Here is a 23,113-nt window from a genome sequence, read left to right on the forward strand (position 1 = left end):
TGCTTTTAAAGGACTCATTCTTTCTAGAGAGACTTGTGATTTTCAGTCACCAAATGCCAGAAGAACTGGCGTTTCAGCTGGCAAGTCACAGGAAGAAAGCATTTTTCATACTCTTTTAACTAAAGTGTCTCTGAGGAGCATTTGATTATGTGTCAAAGGCTGTGGCACATTTAGATTCAGATGATGTGTTCCCCAAATATGCACTTTGCCTTTTCCGTGTGCTGTTTGTTCCTCTTGGGATAGACTTGCTTTAGCACCACAGAAACCAGGAGAGGGTGCATTCCGAGAGCCCTCAAGTTAGGGACCCTACACTGCAGAGCACACCTGTCCCGCAGCATTAGGTCCCATTTAGGAGCTGGTTTTGCCCTCCCCTTTGGAACCGTTTTCAAGTTGCTCTCTGGCCTGAGAAAGGTGCTGCTTGTCTCCAGTACCAGCCAGTTTCACAGATGTAAAGCTCAACTCCAGTCATGTCCTCTTGGGCAGCTGCTTTCTGACCTTGTTTGACATGTCACATCTTTGTCCCCCAGGATTTTGGCATTGGAGAAGTTGGGGGCAGTCTTCAACCAGGTTGCCTTCCCGTTGCAGTACACACCCCGAAAGTTTGTCATTCACCCAGAGAGCAACAACCTGATTATCATTGAGACAGACCACAACGCATACACAGAGGCCACCAAGGCACAGAGGAAGCAGCAAATGGCCGAGGTACTTGGGGTGGGGCAGGTACACGCATCCGTTTCCCAGAGGTGACTTCTGCAGCTGGAAATCCTCCTCATGCAGTAGTTCCCAGATACCATTGCCTGGAAGTTTTTGTGCTCTGTGTGAATGCAGGAGCTGAAAGAAGCAAAGATCTGCTTCTAAACAAATTTCAGCAAAATTCGCTACTTCCCAGTGCTCCTTTCACTGCATATTATCATGGCAGGCTTTAAAAAACATGTACTGGGTGCAATCCTGCTTGTGTAATGCCATTCTCTGGGTTTTCTGTGATCAAAGATGATTAGATGTGAGTGGGTTATTTTCTTCTTAGTGTTGTTTCCAGAGTTGTTGATTTGAATACAAGTGCCCCTTGGGCAGAGCTGATGCTGCTGTGCCCTGAGCTGCAGAGCCTCCCTTGGGAATAAGCTCAGGGAGGGTGGAAAATTTAGGATTTGGTGGCTTTTGTGTCTTCACAGTCAGTACCTTGCCCTGGAATACCTGGACTTATGGGAAATGTGGGCTATATTTTATGCAGCATGTCTGGAAAGGAAATCCACTAAACTGTTGTTTTCTCCTGTCCTTTAATGTGCTGTAGGAAATGGTAGAGGCTGCGGGTGAAGATGAAAGGGAGTTGGCTGCAGAGATGGCTGCAGCCTTTCTGAATGAGAATCTTCCTGAGTCCATCTTTGGTGCTCCCAAGGCAGGGAATGGACAATGGGCCTCTGTTATCAGGGTGATGAACCCCATCCAGGGAAATACATTAGATTTGGTCCAGCTAGAGCAGAACGAAGCTGCCTTCAGGTAAGAAGCGGTCCCAGATGCAGCAAGAGGCTCTGCTTGTGTTTTTTTTTCCTTCTTATGCTCAGCTGTTACTGAATTGAAATCCAGATGCAGTGTGTTGTCAGGAGACTGGCTGGAAATTCCAGAAGTGTTTGCCACATGCTTCAAGCTTTTGTCTTGCCTTTCCTTCCCTTCCCTTCCCACCCTGATGTGTCTGCTTGTGACACTAAGAGCTGATGCTTCAGATATGTTTTCTGGACCCCAGTGTTTAAAGAACAACATGGGGATGTAAATGACAGATAAGAGAGCTGGGAAAAAGAGAATGTGCTGCTATCTCTCACTTCCCCTTGTCATCCAGATAAACTGAGCATAGATTCAATGGAAAGGAAGTGTTAGAGGGACTGGAGAGGAAGACCAACACAATAATAATGAAGAATAGCGGGTGCCTCAGCAGGTGGAATTAGGTCATGCTAGTCCAAAAGGCTCCTTTGTCCAGGATTCCCAACCTGGCTGAGCTCAGCCAGGAAATAACATTGGAAGATGAGGAAAGTTATATGTATGTGTCCAGATTGAGACAGCCTTTGAAAACCAGCTTCCAGTGGAGCTTTGTGCATTGCTAGGTAGCGTCCAGCCTGCGAAAGCGTAAAATTAATGCTTTCAGAATATGTAATGGCTAGAGCGCTTTATTTTTTTTTTTTAATGGGGAGTGTGGAAGAATAGAGAAATCTGAGATAAAAATTTCTGCAGGGAGGAAAAATAACCTCTGAAAATGTCAATGCTGGAAGGTTTGGCTCCTGAATCTCTATCTGGCTGAGTACAAGTTGTGCTGTCAGGGAATCCAGTCCCTGTGTGCAGCGTTTGTTTGTGTTGTGATCACACTGATCTCCTGGCGTGTCTTCTTGTCCCCAGTGTGGCTGTGTGCCGGTTCTCCAACACTGGTGATGAGTGGTATGTGCTGGTGGGTGTTGCCAAGGACCTGATTCTGAACCCACGCTCAGTTGCTGGGGGATTTGTCTACACGTACAAGCTGGTGAATAGTGGTGAGAAGCTGGAGTTTCTGCACAAGGTGAGACTGGATCATTTACAGACAGAGTGTTGGAATAGCTGCTACTTCACCCCAAAAGCTGTAGTAACATTGCAGTACTCAATGAATCCTGAGCAAGATCATCATGCTGATGTTACGCACTAGAAGCAGCCTTGGCAAAAATAAGCTGCCGCCTACAAAATCATTTGGGACATCTTTTACAGAGCTGAGGATCGAACACAGATATCCCGAGAGTCCCAGTCCTTTGCCTTGGTTATAATCTTATCCATGTAATTGAGTAAATGGGAAGGAGCAGTGTTTTTCATGCCCGTGTTAGGGAGGGGAGAGAAACAGCTCTATTTCCTTTTCGTATTATGAGCTCAGATTGCTGCTCTGAGCACTTGTTTACAAAGCTAATTCATACTTGGGTCACTTGAGCCCTGGTGTTAAGGCTCTTGGTCCTTGGCTGACCACATGAAGCTGGTGCAAGCTGTCATCTTTCCTCTGATGCTGATTTTTTTGCTTGAAGAAATGATTAGTTGCGTGGTGACCAACTTGCTTGACAGGTCTCTGGGGCTTTAGCAAGGGCTTCAGCAGAACTCTGTTAAAACAAAATTCTGTTCTTCCCACCTGCCTCCAGAGTGGCCAAGTTTTGAGCAGATGAACACATGGAAAGGAATGTTGTGGCTGATTCACTTCCTACAGTCCTCATGGCAATGAGTGGGCTCTGTCCTGGGCCAGGGCCTTTTCTGGTGCCACTGAACACCCACTTGGAAGCTGACAGAAGTGATGCTGTGAGAACTTGTTTTAGCCAGTGCAACCAAGCTGGGAACACTGTAACTGGAAGCTCTCTGCATGTTCCCGTTCTCAGATGTGGCTGATCCTTTTGGATTGATTAGTGGTGGGAGATTTACTGGAATTGTTACTGGAATTGTTCAGCTATAACACGTCTTCAGTGACAGCTTCAGAGTGTCTATGGCAGATGGCTGAATTAGATTCATGCCTCTGTTTCAAAACAGGCTGTCTGGATGTATTTAGGCAAAGCATATGGTGTTTCTGTTGGGGATAAGGTGAAACTAAGAACCAAGGCAACAAGATCCTTGCCTTCCTTTGCTGCCTGCCCAGTGTGGTGTTCTTGCAGCAGTCCCACACTTCAGTTAAGGTGCACTAGCAGCACTGTGGTGTCTGTGTAGTACTCAGAGATGTTAGCACCATGTGTGGTATGTGCTGCTGTCAGAAGGCCTACAGAGGACAGACCTTTTGCCCCTCCTGTAGAAAAGGATTCTGATTAGCCTTTTTCATTGAAAGACTTGGCTCAGCCCAGTGAGCTTCAGCCGAACCATTAGCTGAATCCATTCTGAAACTTGGTATAAGGTTAGCTCTGTTAATGAGGGTCTCACAGTTGTCATTTTCTCTCTCTAGACCCCTGTGGAGGAGGTTCCTGCAGCCATTGCTCCGTTCCAAGGTAGAGTCTTAATTGGAGTTGGAAAGCTCTTGCGCGTTTATGACCTGGGCAAGAAGAAACTGCTTCGGAAGTGTGAGAATAAGGTACTGGCTTTTGTTCTTGACCAGGGCTGTTAACTTGGAGTTGAGTGATGCTTTACAGCAGGAGTGAAATGAGGGTTTAGCTGCTGCTTCAGCCTAAGTGTGTCTGCACTTGGACTTCAGAACTGTGTCTGTACCTTGCTGGTGTGCCCATCTTTCCCATCTCCACTCAGACAGTAGTGTTGCAGGTTCCATTTTGTACCACCTCAACGCAGGCTGTTAGTGGATAAGTGCAGAAGTTTTGCAAGCCTGTACAGACAGTGCCTTTGGCCGTCTGCTGCAAATGCGAGAGGTCTTACTCAGATATGAAACAACTGCTGGAATTGTTTCCTTAAGTTAAGTGATCAGCAGGCTGAGGACAGAAGTTGGAGAATGCATATGAGCATCTCTTTAGATCCCAGAATCTTGAAAAGGAGTTTTTCTCCTTGACGTAGATGATTCTTCTTGCTCAGCATCTCTGGTACTTCAGGAAAATAAATTGCAGAGCATAGTTTTCTAACTCTTAATGGCCTGCTCCTCCCTCTCTTGTGCAAGCTGCAGAACCCATGCCAGTTGCTCATTACCACACAAAGGAACTCCAGCAAGCTCACAGGAAGACTGGGAACTTGTAGGGGAACATTTTTTTGTGTGTTGGGTGTTTGTGTTTGGTTTGGGGTTTTTGTTTGTGTTTTGGTTTTTTTTTAAATATGACTCATGAAAAAAATGAAGCTTTCCTTCTTGGGTCTTTCATGGCCACAATAGTGAGGGCATGCTGAAGCAACGCCTGTTTGTAGGACTGCCCCGTCATCTCGGTTCATAGGCTCACCAGCCCACCAGCAATGCTTGTTCTCTGGACATGACTTGTATTCAGCAGGCTGAGAATGGTGTGTGGTGTTAAGCTGCAAGACCCTGTATTGGCAGTATATTTAGACTGGGGCTGTGGTGTGCCAGAAATGAGAGGTAGCTTGGAAGGAATGATGGGAAATAGAGAGTGAGCCATAGTTCAAAGGGGAAATAGTGTGTCAGTTGGAGTAGGGTAGAGCTAATTGGTTATACATCCCTGTTAGAAGCACTCAGATTTTGTCCTTTCTCTCTCAAAAGCACATTGCCAACTACATCTGTGGGATCCAGACCATTGGGCACAGAGTAATTGTTTCAGACGTTCAGGAGAGTTTCATCTGGGTGCGCTACAAAAGAAATGAGAACCAGCTTATCATCTTTGCTGATGACACTTATCCTCGGTGGGTCACTACAGCAACTCTCCTGGATTATGACACTGTGGCTGGAGCAGACAAATTTGGCAACATCTGCGTGGTGAGTGTGCCTCAGAGAAGTTGGGGCTTTTTGGACATGACATATTTTTTCTTAAAACATCCATGATTTGTCTTAAAAGAATGAGGATCTGTGCTTAGCTGGAGACAACGCCCGGTATCATTCACTTGTTTTTATGGGGTGACTAGCTGTCGTCATAGCAGACGGCTGCAGTTTATCAGTTTATTAATTAAACCAAACAAGTTAAGGCATCAGCAGGTCAAACCCCATATTGCTGAAACATTCAATAACCTGTGTTGAAATTGCCACAAAACTTGCTGTGAATAAGCTTTGAAATGAAGCTTGTAACTGTGAAAGGGCCCACGTGAACTTGGGTCAGGGTTATCACTCTTACTTTCCCTGGCTAAACCTCATTGCTGGCATTCAGCTTTCTCTGTCACTTCCTCTCGAAAGCTGGCTTTGTCGGTGCTGACACTTCCCCACTTGGCTGGATTTCAGCATGGGAGGAGGAAAGAATAGAAGGTCATTCTGCCAGAGCTTTGATCTGAAATTCTGAAGTGTGCTTGGACGCTTTGGAGTGCAGAGTTCAGCAAGTGTCGGGCGCTGTGCTTGCAGGATTTGGCTGATGCACACAAATCAATCCTCTTCAGTTTTCCTGCCCCACATCCATCAAACTGTTTCCTTAGCGGGAACCACCTTCAAACCATTTTGACCATACCTCCAAGGGTGAGCCACAGGTTCTGGGTCAGGCAGAGTTCTGTTGTGAGGACCTGCCCATGTTTTTGAGTGATGAGCCATCAGTCTTGACAACACAGTTGTCCTTTAAAGGCCTTGTTTGAGGGACAAATAGATTATTTTGTTCTAAACATGAAGTGATTTTTGTAGGGTCCACAAAAGTGGCTTTTCGCAGACCACAGGGGTTCTCCGGAGTGCTCTTCCTCTGCATCTTGTTGACTCTTCCTCCCTCTTGCAATGCAGGTGAGATTGCCTCCCAACACCAATGATGAGGTGGATGAAGATCCCACAGGCAACAAAGCACTCTGGGACAGGGGACTTCTTAATGGAGCATCACAGAAGGTAATGCTTCATGGGAAATGCATGGTTACTGTGGAAAAAGAGTACTCTGCTTTTCTCTGAAGTCCTCTGCAGTGTTGTCCAGGAGATGTATTGGCAGTTTTGCTCCTACACATCTACTGTACTGTGGGGGATCAGTTTTCATTGTCACTGGGAGCCAAATTCAGCTTCTGAAATCACAGCTGATGCCTATTCGGTGATATTTGATTGAAGCTGCACACTCATTTTCTTTCCCTGCTTTCCCTCATTACCTGCACCCATTTGTCCAGCTTAAGAGGATAATTCAGCGGCATGCTGAGTTTTGCCATCTGGTCACAGGTGGACAGCCTCTTTAGAAAGGCGTTTCAGAACTAGCAGGTGGCTGAATTTATTCTGCTTTTCTCTCTCAAGCCTTTTGATGCTTTTTATATTAGCTGAAATAAAAGCTTGCTTCTGTGGTTGACTTTCAGGCTGAAGTGATCATGAATTACCACGTGGGAGAGACAGTGCTTTCCCTCCAGAAGACCACGCTGATCCCAGGAGGCTCTGAATCTCTTGTCTATACCACCTTATCAGGGGGGATAGGCATCTTAGTCCCTTTTACTTCCCATGAGGTAAGCAAGTGCCATCATTGCATTGCAGACTTGCTGCTCTTCTATGTGCTTATACCAAGTATGTTAACATGCTATGTTCCTTGAGAGTAAATCTGGAACAAGTGCATGAAAATTTAGGCTGCAGGAAAACATGTGGCTGTGGGACAGACTGATACAAAGGGGAAGGATTCTCTTAACTCCTTCTTCTATGTTGGTTCTGTGAAGAGCTGAGGGCTTTTCTTGTTATACTGCTGTTCTAAATCTGTTTGTGCTCCAGAGGAGCTCTTGGGTGATTTAGTGTATGCTTTGTGTAGGGGTGGTAGGGGTGTGTTGCCTGTAAACTGTTGATCAGGCACTGATGCTTCAACTCCTGAAGATATTTTTTCCCCACTCTGTTTGCTGTGGCCTCTTGCAGCAGCAGGTGCCAAGACATTCCCTTTATGAGCTGCACCTCTGTGCTGCACAGCTGCTGTGCACTCCAGTTCCTGGGAATCTGATCCTGCCAAGGTGGCACCCTTGCCTGCATAGCTCTGCTGTGGGTGGAGGTGGTGGGGCTGCTCTAGCAGAACCTGGTAACGGCCGTGTTTCAGGCACTGGCGTGCAGCAAACTCTTCTCTTGCCAATTCTTAATCTCCCCAGGATCATGACTTCTTCCAGCATGTGGAAATGCACTTAAGGTCTGAGCACCCTCCTCTCTGTGGACGAGACCATCTCAGTTTCCGTTCCTACTACTTCCCAGTCAAGGTAGGTCTGAGGATTTAGGATCTGTCAGTCATGTGGGTGCAGAGACTTGATCTGGAACAGGGAACAGGTTTGAGGTGGGGCAGAAGCAAGTCACAGTTGCTGTTCAGTGGGGAACACTGGTGCAATGTGAGCCATTGTATAGTGACTGGCGGGAACTGAAGCCAGTGCTGTATTAGCACTCTGTAAGGAGAGCAGTGCTTAGCACTAAATATCACATCTTTTCTGGTTTTTTTAACCCTAGTAGTGAGCCTTCTGAGGGTTCTTCTTGAGACCCAAGTCCAGAGGTGCTGCTGCTGTCCTCCTCTGCTTGCCACAGCATGTCCTTTTTTCAGGAGAAGCAGCATTACGTAGCTGGTTGCGTGGCTCGGTTGAACTGCATGTTGCCTGGGGGATATTTTTTTTTTTCTTTTCCTGCTACCATTAAAAAGATAAATCTCATAAGAAATAGCCTATTTCTGCTTTTGAGGAACTGTGTTTAAGGCTGTTGGCTGTTAAGTGTTGTGACTAGAAGGGTCCAAGGGACTGGACCAGAGTAACCATGTGGTAACTACTCCCAGAGTATGTAGTATCAGTCAGGAAACTGTCCCAGTTTCAAGTGCAGAGGGTGTTCTTGCTCTAGATAATCTTGAGGTTGAAGTGCAGCCTGCACAGCCTCCAAGATGTCTCGCATCTGAGTGGAGATGCCGTCCAGTCATTTTCTGCAGCTTCCCTCAGCCTCCCACACACAGTACTTGGACCCAAGTGGTATCTGTCTTCCCTTCCCTTATATTGATTTTTCAGTTGCACCCAGGCTTTTTGGGTTTCTCCTTCGTTAATCAAGCTGGCCAGTAATTAATTTGATGCTAACTGCTGCTATTCAGCAGATGAGGTCACTGAGCATGGTCTTGTTTCCAGGACAGGATTAAGAAGCTTCTGGGAACAAACTGTTGCTGTTTTTCCCCGTTTAGGCAGGGTTCAGTGCCTGTGTTGTGTCGATTCAATGCTCTCCTCCTTGCCCTCTAGAATGTGATCGATGGAGACCTGTGTGAGCAGTTCAACTCCATGGAGCCTAACAAACAGAAGAATGTGGCCGAAGAGCTGGACCGGACCCCACCTGAAGTGTCCAAGAAGCTGGAAGACATCCGCACACGCTACGCTTTCTGAGCAGCAGCTGGCAGGAACAGAACTGCTCACTGGCTCCTATGGACGCTCTCCCAAGCACAGTTGGGAGGAGGAATATGTGCTTTTTTTCCCTTTTTAAATATTGGTTTGCTTCTCTTGGTTTGTGTTTCAAAGTAATGTGACTCGAGTAAATACAGTATCAGATATTAGGTTCCCAACACACCCCACTGCCCAAGGAAGGGGTGCAGACTGACCCTCAGCCCCATCTCCTTGGTGCCTCTTTAGGATGGGGGAGCTTGAGGGTGTCTTGTCCTTGCCTTGCAGGAATCCCCATAGGGCAGATCCAGCTCAGCCTTTGTAGGATCAAGTGGGTTTTGCAATTTCCCAGCTTTTTGGAAAAGGAAACAGCTGTGCCACAACTCGGGCTTACCAGGCTCCTTTTAGTAGTTGGTAGTGAGAAGCTTTGGGCTTCCAGCAGCTCCAGGAGCAGCTGGTGGGCAGCCTGGCTGTGTGGAGGGTGTAACTGTCACACTTGTCTTGAATGTTTTATTCTGAATTGCAAGGGGGTTTTGGACTCACTATTTCTGACTGTTTTCCCTGTAAATAGAGTTTTGTACAATGTTGACTCTCTTGGGGGTGGGGAAGAGTGAGGCCTGAGTCTGGGACTTGATTTGTTTCATAATAACTTTGGCAAGAGTAGTGTCTCCAAGTTGTGCCTGTGAGCAGCACATGAAGAATAAAAGCCTGTTGGTTTTGTTGTTTTTTTTAACTAGCCTGACTCCATGGCTCTGCAGCAGCAGCTGTTGCTGACCTGGTGGGAGCAGGAGGGGTGGAGGAGGACAAATGTATGCACCCTCAACCCCATGCCCTGTGTGGATGCTGGGGCCATGCTGGGCCGCTGCAGTTGTTGGCCTGCAAGCCCTTCTGCACCCCTTGCTCTGTGTGGAACTGGTCCTGATCCTGGCAGTATGTTCTGCAGCCAGAGCTGCCCTGGGACACACACAAAGTGGGGTATGTGGAGAAGGGGTAGGAGGGAACAGTCGTTCCCCCAGCTTCTGTTTTTCCAGCCCTTGCAGGGCCTGGCTGTGCCTCAGGACTCCCTTCTGTAGCCCTGTGAAGCAGCTGCAGCTCAGCTGGCTGCCAGGATGGCTGGGAGAAGGTGTTTCTCCCACGCAGCGGGTGCTTCCTGGTCTTGCCTCCAGTCTCAGCGTTGGTCCCTGGCTTACTCCTGCCAGGGGTCTGTGGCTGGAGCTGGAGCCCTCCCTTGCTGCGGGGCATCTCCTGCCTGGGGCTTTGAAAGGCAGGTGACCCCCAGCTCTGTGCTGCACTCACATCAAACAGCCTCTGTGTTCCTCTGGCATGTGTGCTGCACGGGATGAGGGTGAACGTGCACCCCCCTCTCTCCCATTTTGGCTTGTTACTGCGGGCCTCTTTCAGCAGGGGCTGCAACTTTTTGTCTCTGTGGCACCTGGCCGCTGCTGCTCACCACACCCATCTTCTGCCTGGGGGTGAAGAGCTTTGTGCCACCTTCCTTGTACCTTATCAGGAATTATGCCTTCCCAGCACAGTGTTTTGTTTCCTTAGCCCAGCCTGCATAAATAACCTGCTTCCAGCACAAGGCAAACCTTGGGAGGGGTTGAGCCCCAGCATCGAGGAGCTCCCAGACACTTTTTGCCAGGGGTGCTCTGAGCTGTGGCCCCACCAGCCTCCCAGTGAGGGCTCTGCCCTTCCCCTGGGACCCTGCAGCCACAGTGCTTGGCTCCTGGTGCCAACTGGGAGCAAAGCTCCCGGGGATGGTGCCCTGCACCTGGGGCTGTTTGCTTTGGGCTTGCACCAGCGGTGATTTCCAGCCTCATGCAGCCAAGGAGGGCAAACTGTCCCCAGCACCATGCTGCGCAGCTCCACAATTTCCCTTTTCTTCCTCCCCCCATCCCGGCTGCCAAGCTGATGACTACGTGGGCAGGGAATGTTATTAAATGGCTTCCTTTTATTGCTTGCAGCAGATGCGGGCAAAATCCCTGTGGACACCGAGGTAAGGAGCTAGACTGGCTCCTTCCCCCGCTCGGGGCTGAGCATCATGCCCCTGGCGCGGAGCTGGGAGGGAGGCAAGGGCAGTGCCCAGGAGCTGGCTGCAGGGGAAGGTTGGCAGGAGAGTGGTGCAGCCCTGACTCCACGCCAGGGGAATCCCAGCGTGCTCTCCTCACATGCGGAAGCGCATTCCTTCCCACGCATTTCCCTAGGAGCGCTGACCCCTCTTTGATAGCTGGTTTCTATTCTCAACCCCTTGGACGCCCAGCAGCCCCCAGCACAGAGACAGCCAGCTTTCCCAAGGGGCTCTTTGGGGCGGTGGAGGGGAGGACAGTGTCCTGTCGTCCCTGCTTCTGGCAGGGGTTCAGCTCTGAAGCATCCTGAGAAGACAGTGTGGGCTTGGGCTAGACAGAGTGGGACCTCCTGCTGACCTGGAGGCAGCCAGGGTCCCTTCAGCCCCTCTCAGGTGGGTCTGGGCAGCCTCCGCTGCCCACAGTACAGGTGTGTGCTGGGTAAGGCCAGGCTGATGCCCACTTTGAGTGCCCCAAAATGCACCTGTAGGTGCCCAGCCCAGAGAGGGCCCTGGCACACACAGCCAGGGGAGCCCAGCACCCTGGGGCTGCCAGTGCTGGTGGAGCCTGGGGGTGTGAAGTGTGGTTAGCTGAGTGCTCTGGGGTGCTTGTGGGCACCCAAATGATCAGGGTGAGTGCCCTGGGAATATGCCACAGAGTGGCTCAGCACCCCGAGGAGCAGTGGGCACAGAGCGTGGTTAGCTTAGCACCCCAGAGGCTCCCAGCCAGGGCAGCCAAGCAGCAGGGAGGGTTGAGCTGCAGCTGCTTCTGAGCCAAACAGCTCAGAAGGGTTGGCTGAGCACCCTGGGAATATGCCACCTGGCCTAGCTGAGCACCCCGGGGACACTCAGACCAGGTAAGCTGAGCACCCTGGAGACATCTAGACCAGGTAAGATGAGCACTCCCGGGACACCCACCCAGGCTTTCCGAGCGCCCGGGGACACCCGGCGGTGTCAGCCGGACACCCTCGGCAGCGCAGGGACAGATGAGCCCCGGGCCGGGCCGTGCGGGGCGGTCGCTCGGTCCCCGCTCCCCGCCCGGCCCCCGGCGGCCGCCCCGCCCGCTCCCCGCGCCGCCGCCCCCCGCCCGCCTCCCGGGAAGCGCGGGCCCGGCCCCGCCGCCGCCGCCGCCCGCGGGGAGACGCGTCCCGCGCCCGCGGCCCCTCGCGCTGCGCCAGGTGGGTCCGCGGGCCCCTCGCGCGTGGGGGCGAGCGGGGGCGGGTCCGCCCGGAGGCGGTGGCGGGGCAGGGGGGGTGGCCGGGTGGTCACGCAGGGCCCCGCGTGGGGACACGGCACGGACCCTCCCTCCTCCACGCGCGGGGACACGGTGTGGGGACACGGCCGGGTCGCATCTGCGTGGGGACATGGCTCCAGGGACACGGCACGTGGGTCTCTTCATGTGGGGACGTGGTGTGGGGACACGGGACAGCCCCCTTTGCGTGGAGACATGGTGTACCGGCTGCTTTGCGTGGGAATGTGGGGTGGGGACATGGTGTGGGGACACAGCATGGTGCCCGTGTAGGGACATGTCGTGGGGACATGGCACAGCTGTATTCCCTTGGGACGTGGCATGGGGACACAGTATGGTTCCCTTTGCATAGGGACGCGGAATGGGGACACAGGTGGGGCCTCTTCTGTGCTGGGACATGGCATGGGCCCTCCTGTGTGTGCACCACACCATGCAGGGACACATCATGCTCCCTTCACGCTGGGACATGCTGTGTTCCCCTTACCGTGGGATGACAGCATGGGGACACGGCACAGCCCCCTTCATATGGGTGTGGGGACATGACATGTCCTCGTTTGCACGGGGACCCAGTGTGGGATGGCCTGGCCACTTTGCAAGCCCCATTCCCCAGCGCTCCTTGGCTGAGCTCCTGCTGGGGCTGGACAAACTCATTGCTGGGATAACGGTGCTGGGCTGGGTCATGTCCATGGCCCGCCCTGGAAATCCCCTGGGGGAGGCACCGGGGGAAGCCCTGGCAGCCCTGCCCCCAGTGGGACACAAGCACCCCCAGCTTCACGGCCACCACAGCCCTCTGTGGCCACCCAGGGCTCACGTGGGGCTGTCCCTGTCCCACAGCCCACAGGGCTGGAGCGGGTGCCCTCCCTGGGGCTGCAGCCGGGGCTCTCTCCCCCCAGATTCCCTCTCGCAGGGGAGTCCCACACCCCCCGAAGTGCATCCCTGCCAGTACCCTGTGATGGCCCTGGGACCTGCTGCCTCCCCACAGCCAGCTGGAGAGGAGAAGCCAGCGGGGACAGCAGGAGAGGGGAACTGACCCCCCATCCATGGCAGGGGACAACCACCTGGGGCTACCGGAGAGCAGCCCAGCACCCAGGGCCTGTGCTTGTCCCTCGTCCCCCTGTCCCACGCACCACTGCCCAGGAGGCTCCTGGTGAATTCCAGCCATGTAGGCGCAGCCTGGGACTCTGCTGACAGCCGCCATCAACATGCAGCAGGGCTACGCAGCTGTCCTGTGTGAGTACTGCTTGGGGATGGGGTGGGGGGATGGCCTCACCCTGGTGGGTGTCCCTGGCGGGGCTGACACCGCTCGCTTTTGGCTGCCCAGGTGTCCTGGCTGTGCTGGGGCTGGAGGCGGCTGCGCCAGGCGAATGTGAGCTCACCCGCCTGCTCCAGGACAAGCTGCAGTACGAGATGCGCCTGCAGTACATGGTAACCCCCAGTTTTGTTGGGGATGGGGGGACACGTGACGTTGCAGGGCCTGGGTTTGCTCTGGGGCTGAATGCAGCGGGGCTGGGAGCTGACGGGAGCTGGGGGATGATTTTTTTACTGGGGCCAACTTGTGGCAAGTGGTGCCCAGCGCTGCTTCTGCCGGTCCTCCTTTGGTTGTTGATCGCGTCAAAGGGCTTTTCCACTGGTTTGCCAGCGTCACGCTGAGGCTAGCAGAGATATCGCTGTTGCTTTGCTGCCAGCCCCTGTGCTCTTCTCCACTTTTCCAGAAACACTACTTCCCCATTGACTACACTGTCCAGGTCCAATACGAAGAGGTGCTGAGGCCATCCAACATCAGCCGTCTGGTAAGACAGCGGCAGGGAACAACCCCGTGATGGGGACACTCCAGGAACCCACAGGGGGTGTGTGGATCTCACCCAGGGCACCCTCTCACCCACAGCGCAACAGGACGGTATCAGAGGCGGCGCTGCGGTACCTCTGGTTCCACGTCAGCTCTCAGGCAGTGCTGCAGATCCGCGAGGTGCTGCCGGAGAAGCACCCATCCTGGAAGTACACCCAGGAGCTGTGCCAGCTCTTTGATGCTCTGGGCAAGGAGTACAGCAAGTACCAGCAGGTAGGGAGACCCTGGAGACCCCTGGTACCCCAGCCTGGCTGCATGCTTGCACTCAGCCTTGCACAACCCTTGCAGGGGCGCTACAAGCACACGTGGTGCGCAAGTACCTACTGCCTGTGCACCCAGATGGGCAAGGGGGCACATGCACAGAAGTGAGGGTGCACAAGTGGTACACACACCCCGTGGCACACAGATGTACTGTGAGGACATGCACCCACAGGTGTGAGCACCTTGTGGCGTGAATGGGTTAATGAGGGGCAGAGGTTGGCATCCGGGGCACAGAGCCGTGGGGCAGCACTGGGAAAAGTTGCACATCTGGCATTGGTGGTTCAGTGGTAGAATTCTCGCCTGCCACGCGGGAGGCCCGGGTTCGATTCCCGGCCAATGCAGTAGAACCTTTTTTTTTTGCACCCCCTTGGTAGGGCTTGGGGAGAGAACTGGAGACCATCAGAGGCAAGGGGAGATTCTGCAGAAGGCGACCCCCAAATTCATCCCTATTTTGCCAAGGGCAGTACCTTGCTGCTCTGGTAGCAGAGATCCTGCTGTTCCTCCCAAGCCTCTGCTATCCTGATGAAGCCACTGCACCCCTGAGACACTTGTGTTTGGGTGCAGAATGAGGGTGGCCTCTCACAGCTAGATCTCCAGGGTGAACCTAGAGTACATCTGGGTTGTCCTCTGCAGGTTCTGCAGCCCCTCCAAGGTCTTCTCATCAGAGTGTTAATTCTGAAGGCTAATGACAACCGGCCCTTGCTGGAGGTGACGGCTGAGGTAGCAGGGAGAGGCGCTCCCATGGCTGGAGCCCCAGCATGAGAGCTGTGTGTTGGGGTCCCCTCTCTGGGGGTTCACAGCTGGCAGTGCCTGTCCCTGCTGCACCCACCCCATTGGAATTAGGGGCGAGGACAGGGCTGGGGGAGTGTTGCACATCTGGCATTGGTGGTTCAGTGGTAGAATTCTCGCCTGCCACGCGGGAGGCCCGGGTTCGATTCCCAGCCAATGCAACAGCTGCAAATTTTTGCACCCCGGTGTCCATAGGGGACACCTCAGGGCTGCTGGAGTGCCTGTAGGGAGTGTCCAGAGGTGCTCCCTTGGGCACCACTGTCCCCTTGGCCTCATCCCTGTGCCCACTGGGTGGGTGCTCAGGCTCTGATGCTGGCAGCACCAGCTCTGCAGCGAGTGTCCTTGGTTTGGTGGCATTGTGGGTGCAGTGAGAGGCACTGATTTGGTGACAGAGAGCATCTCCGCTGGGTGGCAGGTAGGGACACTGGCTCGGTGGCAGTGAGGGTCCGTGTCTTGGTGGCAGTGAGGATCTCTTTCTCTGTGGCAGTGGGTGGGTGCTGTCCCCTGTCAGGGTCCCCAGGCCACAGAGCCGTGTGGCAGCTGTATGCAGCCCCATATCTGACACAGGTGGCTCAGTGGGACAATTGTCACACTCCCCATTCCCTCTCCAAGAGTCCAGGTTTTGTTCCTGGCCAGAGCAGCCCTGATGTCCTGCCCTTCACCTCTGCAGCTCCAGCTCCCTCTGCCTGTCCTGGGCTCCATGTGGCCTCAGGCTGCTCAGGGCTGTGGGTGCTGCTGAACCCCAGAGGAATCTGCATTTCGGTGCTGGATGGGGGTGGTGTGTCACAGCTGGGTTTTCAGGGTGAAGCCAAAGTGTGTCTGTGTTGTCCTGTACTATGGGGCAGGTTCTGCAATCCCCTCTGAGAAGGGAGCAAGCTCTGCTCATTGGTCTCATCAGAGTGTTAACTCTGAAGACTAATGACAACCGGCTCTTGCTGGAGGTGATGGCTGAGGCAGCAGGGAGAGGCGCTCCCATGGCTGGAGCTCTGGCATAAGAGCTGTGTGTTGGGGTCCCCTCTCTGGGGGTTCACAGCTGGCAGTGCCTGTCCCTGCTGCTCCCACCCCATTGGGATTAGGGGCGAAGGGCAGGGCTGGGGGGGGGGGTGTTGCACATCTGGCATTGGTGGTTCAGTGGTAGAATTCTCGCCTGCCACGCGGGAGGCCCGGGTTCGATTCCTGGCCAATGCAACAGCTGCAAATTTTTGCACCCCGGTGTCTATAGGGGACACCTCAGGGCTGCTGGAGTGCCTGTGGGGAGTGTCCAGAGGTGCTCCCTTGGGCACCACTGTCCCCTTGGCCTCATCCCTGTGCCCACTGGGTGGGTGCTCAGGCTCTGATGCTGGCAGCACCAGCTCTGCAGCGAGTGTCCTTGGTTTGATGGCATTGTGGGTGCAGTGAGAGGCACTGATTTGGTGACAGAGAGCATCTCCGCTGGGTGGCAGGTAGGGACACTGGCTCGGTGGCAGTGAGGGTCCGTGTCTTGGTGGCAGTGAGGATCTCTTTCTCTGTGGCAGTGGGTGGGTGCTGTCCCCTGTCAGGGTGCCCAGGCCACAGAGCCGTGGGGCAGCTGTATGCAGCCCCATATCTGACACAGGTGGCTCAGTGGGACAATTGTCACACTCCCCATTCCCTCTCCAAGAGTCCAGGTTTTGTTCCTGGCCAGAGCAGCCCTGATGTCCTGCCCTTCACCTCTGCAGCTCCAGCTCCCTCTGCCTGTCCTGGGCTCCATGTGGCCTCAGGCTGCTCAGGGCTGTGGGTGCTGCTGAACCCCAGAGGAATCTGCATTTCGGTGCTGGATGGGGGTGGTGTGTCACAGCTGGGTTTTCAGGGTGAAGCCAAAGTGTGTCTGTGTTGTCCTGTACTATGGGGCAGGTTCTGCAATCCCCTCTGAGAAGGGAGCAAGCTCTGCTCATTGGTCTCATCAGAGTGTTAACTCTGAAGACTAATGACAACCGGCTCTTGCTGGAGGTGATGGCTGAGGCAGCAGGGAGAGGCGCTCCCATGGCTGGAGCTCTGGCATAAGAGCTGTGTGTTGGGGTCCCCTCTCTGGGGGTTCACAGCTGGCAGTGCCTGTCCCTGCTGCTCCCACCCCATTGGGATTAGGGGCGAAGGGCAGGGCTGGGGGGGGGGTGTTGCACATCTGGCATTGGTGGTTCAGTGGTAGAATTCTCGCCTGCCACGCGGGAGGCCCGGGTTCGATTCCCGGCCAATGCAACAGCTGCAAATTTTTGCACCCCGGTGTCCATAGGGGACACCTCAGGGCTGCTGGAGTGCCTGTGGGGAGTGTCCAGAGGTGCTCCCTTGGGCACCACTGTCCCCTTGGCCTCATCCCTGTGCCCACTGGGTGGGTGCTCAGGCTCTGATGCTGGCAGCACCAGCTCTGCAGCGAGTGTCCTTGGTTTGATGGCATTGTGGGTGCAGTGAGAGGCACTGATTTGGTGACAGAGAGCATCTCCGCTGGGTGGCAGGTAGGGACACTGGCTCGGTGGCAGTGAGGGTCCGTGTCTTGGTGGCAGTGAGGATCTCTTTCTCTGTGGCAGTGGGTGGGTGCTGTCCCCTGTCAGGGTGCCCAGGCCACAGAGCCGTGGGGCAGCTGTATGCAGCCCCATATCTGACACAGGTGGCTCAGTGGGACAATTGTCACACTCCCCATTCCCTCTCCAAGAGTCCAGGTTTTGTTCCTGGCCAGAGCAGCCCTGATGTCCTGCCCTTCACCTCTGCAGCTCCAGCTCCCTCTGCCTGTCCTGGGCTCCATGTGGCCTCAGGCTGCTCAGGGCTGTGGGTGCTGCTGAACCCCAGAGGAATCTGCATTTCGGTGCTGGATGGGGGTGGCGTGTCACAGCTGGGTCTTCAGGGTGTAGCCGAAGTGTGTCTGTGTTGTCCTGTACTATGGGGCAGGTTCTGCAGCCCCTCTGACAAGGGAGCAAGCTCTGCTTATTGGTCTCATCAGAGTGTTAACTCTGAAGGCTAATGACAACCGGCTCTTGCTGGAGGTGATGGCTGAGGCAGCAGGGAGAGGCGTTCCCATGGCTGGAGCTCTGGCATAAGAGCTGTGTGTTGGGGTCCCCTCTCTGGGGGTTCACAGCTGGCAGTGCCTGTCCCTGCTGCTCCCACCCCATTGGGATTAGGGGCGAGGGGCAGGGCTGGGGGAGTGTTGCACATCTGGCATTGGTGGTTCAGTGGTAGAATTCTCGCCTGCCACGCGGGAGGCCCGGGTTCGATTCCCGGCCAATGCATCAGCTGGAGCTTTTTGCATCCTGATGTCCCAGAGGGGACCTTGGTGACACCCTGGTGGCCTGTCCTTGCAGACAGATGTTGAGGCGGTGGTGGCTGACCTGGTGAAGCTGGTCCACAGCGGGGGCATCGAGAGCCGGAGGAAAGCCGTCCGCCCCAAGGCGCTGCTGGACAACTGTCTCAAGGTCATGCGGATGCTCTACGGGGTACCCTGTGAGTGGGGCTGTGGGGAGCCTTCAGGAATGGGGATGCCATGTGTGGGGGTCCTGTCTCATGAAGTGACATCTGTCCCCTCTGCTCAGGTCGTTGGGAGTCCACCTAACGCCGCAGAAGACCCCTCGCTTGATGCCTTCTCCTCGCCCTGGAGCCTGGGATGCTTCCTCTGCTCTGCCTCCCCCCAACAGAGCCCCTTTGGGGGTCACCAAGGAAGGTGCAAAGGGGGGACAAATGCCACCCCCTCCGGGACCAAATGCCACCCCCTCTGGGAACCTGGCACTGTGCATGGACACAGGGTCGGCTCCATCCGAAATGCCAGGGACGTTCTGCAGAGGTGCGGGCTGGGGGGGCTCAGACACAGCCTCCCCTGCGGGCAGGTGGCTGCCGGCTGCTTTTGTGGGGGGGAGATGCTGCCCTTCCCTGCTGGCAGCAGGGCCAGGTCATTGCCCAGTTCCTCTTGGTTTCTATTTTTTTCCTCAGCTTTCATTAAACACCAGGTAATTCTCTAGCGCTCAGCGTCGCAGCTTATCTTCCGACCAGGTCCTGGGAGCCTCCAACCATCCCCGAAATAAAGGACCAGCAGACAGAACCCCAGCTGCCTACCCTGCCTCCTCTTTTGGGGTGTCAGTCCCCTCCCTCAGCTTTCTGGGGGAGGCATTTGCCCTAAGATATGGAGCCCCAGAACCACCGCCTGCCAAGTTGCTTCCATCAGCTCCCCTGGCAAGAAAACATCTGGATTTGTTTGTTGTGCTTGGCAGTGTGGTGCGGGCGGTGTGCTGGAGGGGCTGGGGGCTGGCCGGCTGCCTCCCCACTTCCCAGCTCAGTTATTTACCTTAAGCAGCTATTATAGACCTTAAATGGTGTATTCCTGGCTTCGTCCTGCTTAGGCTTTCAGGTCTATGAGAGTGCACAGGTGAGGCTGTGGGCACTGCAGCATGAGCAGATGCAGTATCTTCTCCTCCTCCTCTTCCTCATGGTTAGTGGTGGTTCATATTTATATAAAGCCCACGCAGAGCTCACTTAAAGCCCACCAGCTACTATCTGTCACTCGATAAAGGACTTCAGTTCAGGGACACCCCTCGCCCATCGCTGTTAGTTGTAACAAATAGTCCTGGGTGGTCTTGGGACTCACCTTGTGCTGCCTGAGCACCCGGGGCTGAGCTCCCAGCTCCTGTTCTGTCACATCAAGCATGGGAACAGTCCCCTCCTGTGCATCCACCGTGGGAAAACTGAAGCTGCCTCAGCAAAATGACCCCAGCCAGGCTTCCCAGAGCATCCCCGCAGCAAACAACTGGGCTCAAGGCTTGCCAAAGCCCTACGTTTCCAGCTCAAGTGCCCACTTGAGATGTTGCGACATTATTTTTTTTCTGGTCCCTCTTTTGAGGGGTTCAAAAATGTGAACTGAGAGCAGCCGTGAAAACTCACTCACGCGATGGGGAACCAGAGCCTGTTTGCAATATCTCGTGCTGACCCATGCGATGGGATGCGTGCAGGGACAGTCAGCCCTGGGCGAGGTGCAGAGGTCCCAGAGGACACATCTAGGGATGTGCTGGAGCTTGGGAGATGCTCCTGCTGTGAAAACTGCTGGAAAAAGCAGAGCCTTTTCTCACCTTGAATCAGCAGAAAAAAAGCCCGTCAGCAGCCTCAGGATGGGCACAGAAAGGCCAAGTGCTTTTAGGGAGCTGAGCTCAGTAGGGATGGGGCTGGGCGCCACTAACAATGCCCTATGGCCACAGTTTTGGGGCTGTCTGTGAGGCCACCAGTCCCCAGAAGCCACCAACCAGGCCACTTTCCAGTGTGGCTTATGGCCACAGAGAGAAGCTGTATCCATTGAGCAGTGTCAGGATGCCCAAGGGGAAATCTCCCCAACCACCAGGGATGTCCCAGCAGAGCCTGGCACCAGGATTCAGGACCTTGGAGCATCCTTCCCTCTGCAGCCCCAGCACAACTCAGCATCTTGGGGCAGGGGCGACAACCTCAGCTCTCACCCCACAAGCAAAGGGTCCCTGCCCTCATCCCACAGAACCAGAATGAGCCTGGAAATGGCAATAATTAACTTTACTGAACTCAGCAGTCTCACCAGGGCAGGCTCTGCCCTCTCCAGTCCCAGAAAGTGCCATTGCTGGTGGCCGATAGCCGCGCCAGCAGCCGCAGGATGCCATGCACACTCTCCTCCATTGTCACCGGGCCCTGCTGGACTCAAGGACATGGGGACAAAATCAGCCCCAACCCCTTCCTGACAACCCCAACCCCAAGTGCAGTGGGATGCCAGCTCCGGCTGGTGCAGGCTGGGAGAAGCTGGAGGTGCTCTAGTATCCATGGGATGCAGCTTTGCACAAATTAATCATCCCTAATTCGGGTGCTATAGTGATGGAGATTTATTTTGTGGTTCCTAACAAAAAAGTGACTCATTTGTTGTCTCTGCAAGCCAGCGCAGGGTTAAGCTCTGCTCGGCGATGTTGCAAGAGGCTGCTCGTCACCAGCCTTACCTGCCTCCCCTTGGCACGGGCAGAGGAGAAAATGAATTTGGGGTAATGATGGCCCGGGGGTGCGTGGGGTGCTGGGGAAGCAGCACTCTGGGTGCAGCCTTCCCTCCTGCGCTGAGTGTGGGGCTGGGGTGCCCTCTGCTGACACATGTTTGGGCTGGGACATGAAATAAGTATTGGGAAGGAAACAGGATTTTTTTGGGGGGGAGAGCCCAGAATGGGCTTTTTGCTGCTGTGGTGCAGCTCCCCTGGGAGCGAGGGGAGGTACAGGGGTGAGTGTCCCAGGGAAGGGGTGTCCCCGGGACTTTGCTGAGCCAGAGTGGCTGTGCACCTCTTGTCACTCACCGTCCCCTGTCCCAAGGGAGGTGTCACACAGCCAGGGTCCACGGATACGCAGAGGATCCCGCTGTCGCCATACTCCAGAGCCAGGCACTTGGTAAGCATGTTCAGAGCAGCCTGCGGGGGGGGAGCAAACCCCATCGCCACCATCATGAAGTGGCACTGCCATGCCTGGTGGTGGGGGAGAATCCCACAGGAGCTGACACTCTCCCCCAAATTCCTCCCCACTCGCTCCATGGCAATACCTTGCTGCAGCGGTAGGAGACATCCTGCCTCTCCTCCCAAGCCTCTGCAGCTGCGATGGAGCCAAGGATGCTGGAGATGTTGATGATGGCAGCTCTGCTGCAGCTCATCCCCTGCTGCGCTTCAGCCTCAGCCGCCTCCTTCAGCAGGGGCAGGAATGCCTGCAGGGGTTGGGCACTCAGGCATCACCAATCCTCTTCCTCCCTGCTGCCAGTGTCTGGGGCGGGTGGTGCCTGCGGCCTTACCTGGCTTGTCTGCAGCGGCCCGATGGTGTTGGTGGCATAGACGAGGGTCATGTTCTCTGCAGTCTCAGTGGCCAGTGTGCTGCGCCGCCTGGTGCAGGTGGTGTTGATCAGGACATTGAGACCAGCGCTTCCCACCTTCTCCTGCACCTTCCCGACTGCTGCCTTGATGCTGTTGGGGTCTGTCACATCTGCAAGGGGACAGGAGGACTTGGGGGCGAGCTGGTGGCCATTATCCCAGGCAGGATGCTGTAGGAGATGGTGGGAGGCAGCTCCCAGCCACTGAGCATCCTCCTGGTCCTGGCAGTGACCTGGTTGCGATGAGTGAAACTGAGGGATCCGCGTGCTTGGGTGGTGTTTTATGGAGCCACCCACAGGCACCATTAAATCCCAAGAGGCTTTGTCCCCTTCCCACGCGAGCACCTACCTAGAGGCAGGACCACGACGCTGGGGAAGCCCAAAGCCACCTCATTGACTGCCTACATGGAGAAAGGGGGGGTGGTGTTTCAGGTGGGGAGACTTGCTGGGAGGGTGACCCTGCACTGTGCTGACGTGGGAACCAGGCGGCCCCATGTGTCAGCCAACAGGTTTCAACAAGCCCCGGTGGGAGCAATTTGGCGCAAGTCGCTCCTTTTCTGCATCCCGCTGAGCCCTTGGCAGCTTCAAAGCCCCCGCAGTGATGCCTCCAGCGTGGGGGCTACCAGCGAACTCCCCCCCACCCCAGCCACATACCTCCTGCCATGCACTTATCTATGCCAAGAGAAGAAAAAAATCAAATATATACAAATATATGTATTTTTCCATGGCATTCACAGCGTAGGATGCTGATGCTCAGCCCTAAAGTAAGGTGGGGATGGCAGCACCCCCCAGGCACTGTGTCTCCCAGCCCATCCTGGAGCTGACCCCCGCTTAGCACGCTCCTTACCTTCCCCTGGGGGTCCAGGCAAGCGGCAAAGAGGTGCTGGGGGGGGCTGGGTTGCTCCAGCAAACCCTTCAGCAGCCCCAGGCCGAGCCCCCCGTCACAGCCGGTCAGCAGGACGCTGCCCACACTGAGCCCCTCCATCCCCACCGCTGCCACAGCCGGTTGTGCCGCCCCAGAGAGGTTTGGCAATTGGCCTTGGTAATTTGGGAGGTGCCGACGCAGGTGCTGCTGGGATGGGTGGAGGTGGTGGGGGGCAAATTGGGTGTTACCAGGCTGGGGGGGGGTGGGGCAGGGTGATGCTCTTCTGCATCCCAGGTGTCACCCATCACCTTGATCATGGGGATACCTCACCACGGTTGTACCCCCACAGCACCTGCCCCCTTCTCAGCCATGCGCACCCCAAA

At 54.9% G+C, this 23,113-nt stretch overlaps 3 protein-coding genes and 5 non-coding genes across 12 annotated transcripts in view; 7 read left to right on the forward strand and 1 right to left on the reverse strand.

Moving 5' to 3' along the window:
• The window catches only part of SF3B3 (splicing factor 3b subunit 3), a 29,926-nt gene extending 20,373 nt beyond the window's left edge, over nt 1–9,553 (forward strand). Inside the window, exons 18-26 of the mRNA XM_065028966.1 lie at nt 528–702; nt 1,289–1,494; nt 2,383–2,539; nt 3,920–4,045; nt 5,123–5,335; nt 6,272–6,370; nt 6,817–6,960; nt 7,579–7,683; nt 8,686–9,553. Coding sequence (XP_064885038.1) covers nt 528–702; nt 1,289–1,494; nt 2,383–2,539; nt 3,920–4,045; nt 5,123–5,335; nt 6,272–6,370; nt 6,817–6,960; nt 7,579–7,683; nt 8,686–8,826 — 1,366 coding nt within the window. The 3' untranslated portion in view covers nt 8,827–9,553. The remainder of the gene's footprint in view (nt 1–527; nt 703–1,288; nt 1,495–2,382; nt 2,540–3,919; nt 4,046–5,122; nt 5,336–6,271; nt 6,371–6,816; nt 6,961–7,578; nt 7,684–8,685) is intronic.
• A 2,363-nt stretch (nt 9,554–11,916) lies between these two features.
• Nucleotides 11,917–18,985, forward strand: IL34 (interleukin 34). 3 transcript variants are annotated; one of them, XM_065029000.1, is made up of 7 exons: nt 11,917–12,060; nt 13,114–13,361; nt 13,453–13,556; nt 13,844–13,921; nt 14,017–14,190; nt 18,336–18,474; nt 18,564–18,985. In XM_065029000.1, exons 2-7 carry the CDS (start codon nt 13,334–13,336, stop codon nt 18,581–18,583), a joined length of 543 nt encoding a protein of 180 aa, XP_064885072.1. In that variant the 5' UTR covers nt 11,917–12,060; nt 13,114–13,333; the 3' UTR covers nt 18,584–18,985. The 3 variants fall into 3 exon arrangements, with proteins under 3 accessions (XP_064885072.1, XP_064885071.1, XP_064885073.1); XM_065028999.1 differs by having other exon boundaries at nt 11,920–12,060; nt 13,025–13,361; XM_065029001.1 differs by having other exon boundaries at nt 11,926–12,060; nt 13,179–13,361.
• On the forward strand, nt 14,509–14,579 carry TRNAG-GCC (transfer RNA glycine (anticodon GCC)). The gene has a single exon. It is a non-coding gene; the product is annotated as a tRNA-Gly (tRNA).
• On the forward strand, nt 15,118–15,188 carry TRNAG-GCC (transfer RNA glycine (anticodon GCC)). The gene has a single exon. It is a non-coding gene; the product is annotated as a tRNA-Gly (tRNA).
• Nucleotides 16,145–16,215, forward strand: TRNAG-GCC (transfer RNA glycine (anticodon GCC)). Its single transcript has one exon. It is a non-coding gene; the product is annotated as a tRNA-Gly (tRNA).
• Nucleotides 17,171–17,241, forward strand: TRNAG-GCC (transfer RNA glycine (anticodon GCC)). Its single transcript has one exon. It is a non-coding gene; the product is annotated as a tRNA-Gly (tRNA).
• On the forward strand, nt 18,193–18,263 carry TRNAG-GCC (transfer RNA glycine (anticodon GCC)). The gene has a single exon. It is a non-coding gene; the product is annotated as a tRNA-Gly (tRNA).
• A 1,535-nt stretch (nt 18,986–20,520) lies between the features above and the next one.
• Nucleotides 20,521–22,947, reverse strand: LOC110360401 (C-signal-like). Of its 3 annotated transcripts, none has more exons than XM_065028997.1 (6): nt 22,713–22,946; nt 22,215–22,266; nt 21,791–21,978; nt 21,548–21,706; nt 21,309–21,419; nt 20,521–20,667 (listed from the first exon to the last, which is right to left on the reverse strand). In XM_065028997.1, exons 1-6 carry the CDS (start codon nt 22,848–22,850, stop codon nt 20,554–20,556), a joined length of 762 nt encoding a protein of 253 aa, XP_064885069.1. In that variant the 5' UTR covers nt 22,851–22,946; the 3' UTR covers nt 20,521–20,553. The 3 variants fall into 3 exon arrangements, with proteins under 3 accessions (XP_064885069.1, XP_064885068.1, XP_064885067.1); XM_065028996.1 differs by having other exon boundaries at nt 20,521–20,670; XM_065028995.1 differs by lacking the exon at nt 20,521–20,667 and adding an exon at nt 20,764–21,120 and having other exon boundaries at nt 22,713–22,947.
• Nucleotides 22,948–23,113: the final 166 nt, after the last annotated feature.

The sequence above is a fragment of the Columba livia genome, chromosome 13 (genome assembly GCF_036013475.1).
Source record: "Columba livia isolate bColLiv1 breed racing homer chromosome 13, bColLiv1.pat.W.v2, whole genome shotgun sequence".
NCBI lineage: Eukaryota > Metazoa > Chordata > Aves > Columbiformes > Columbidae > Columba > Columba livia.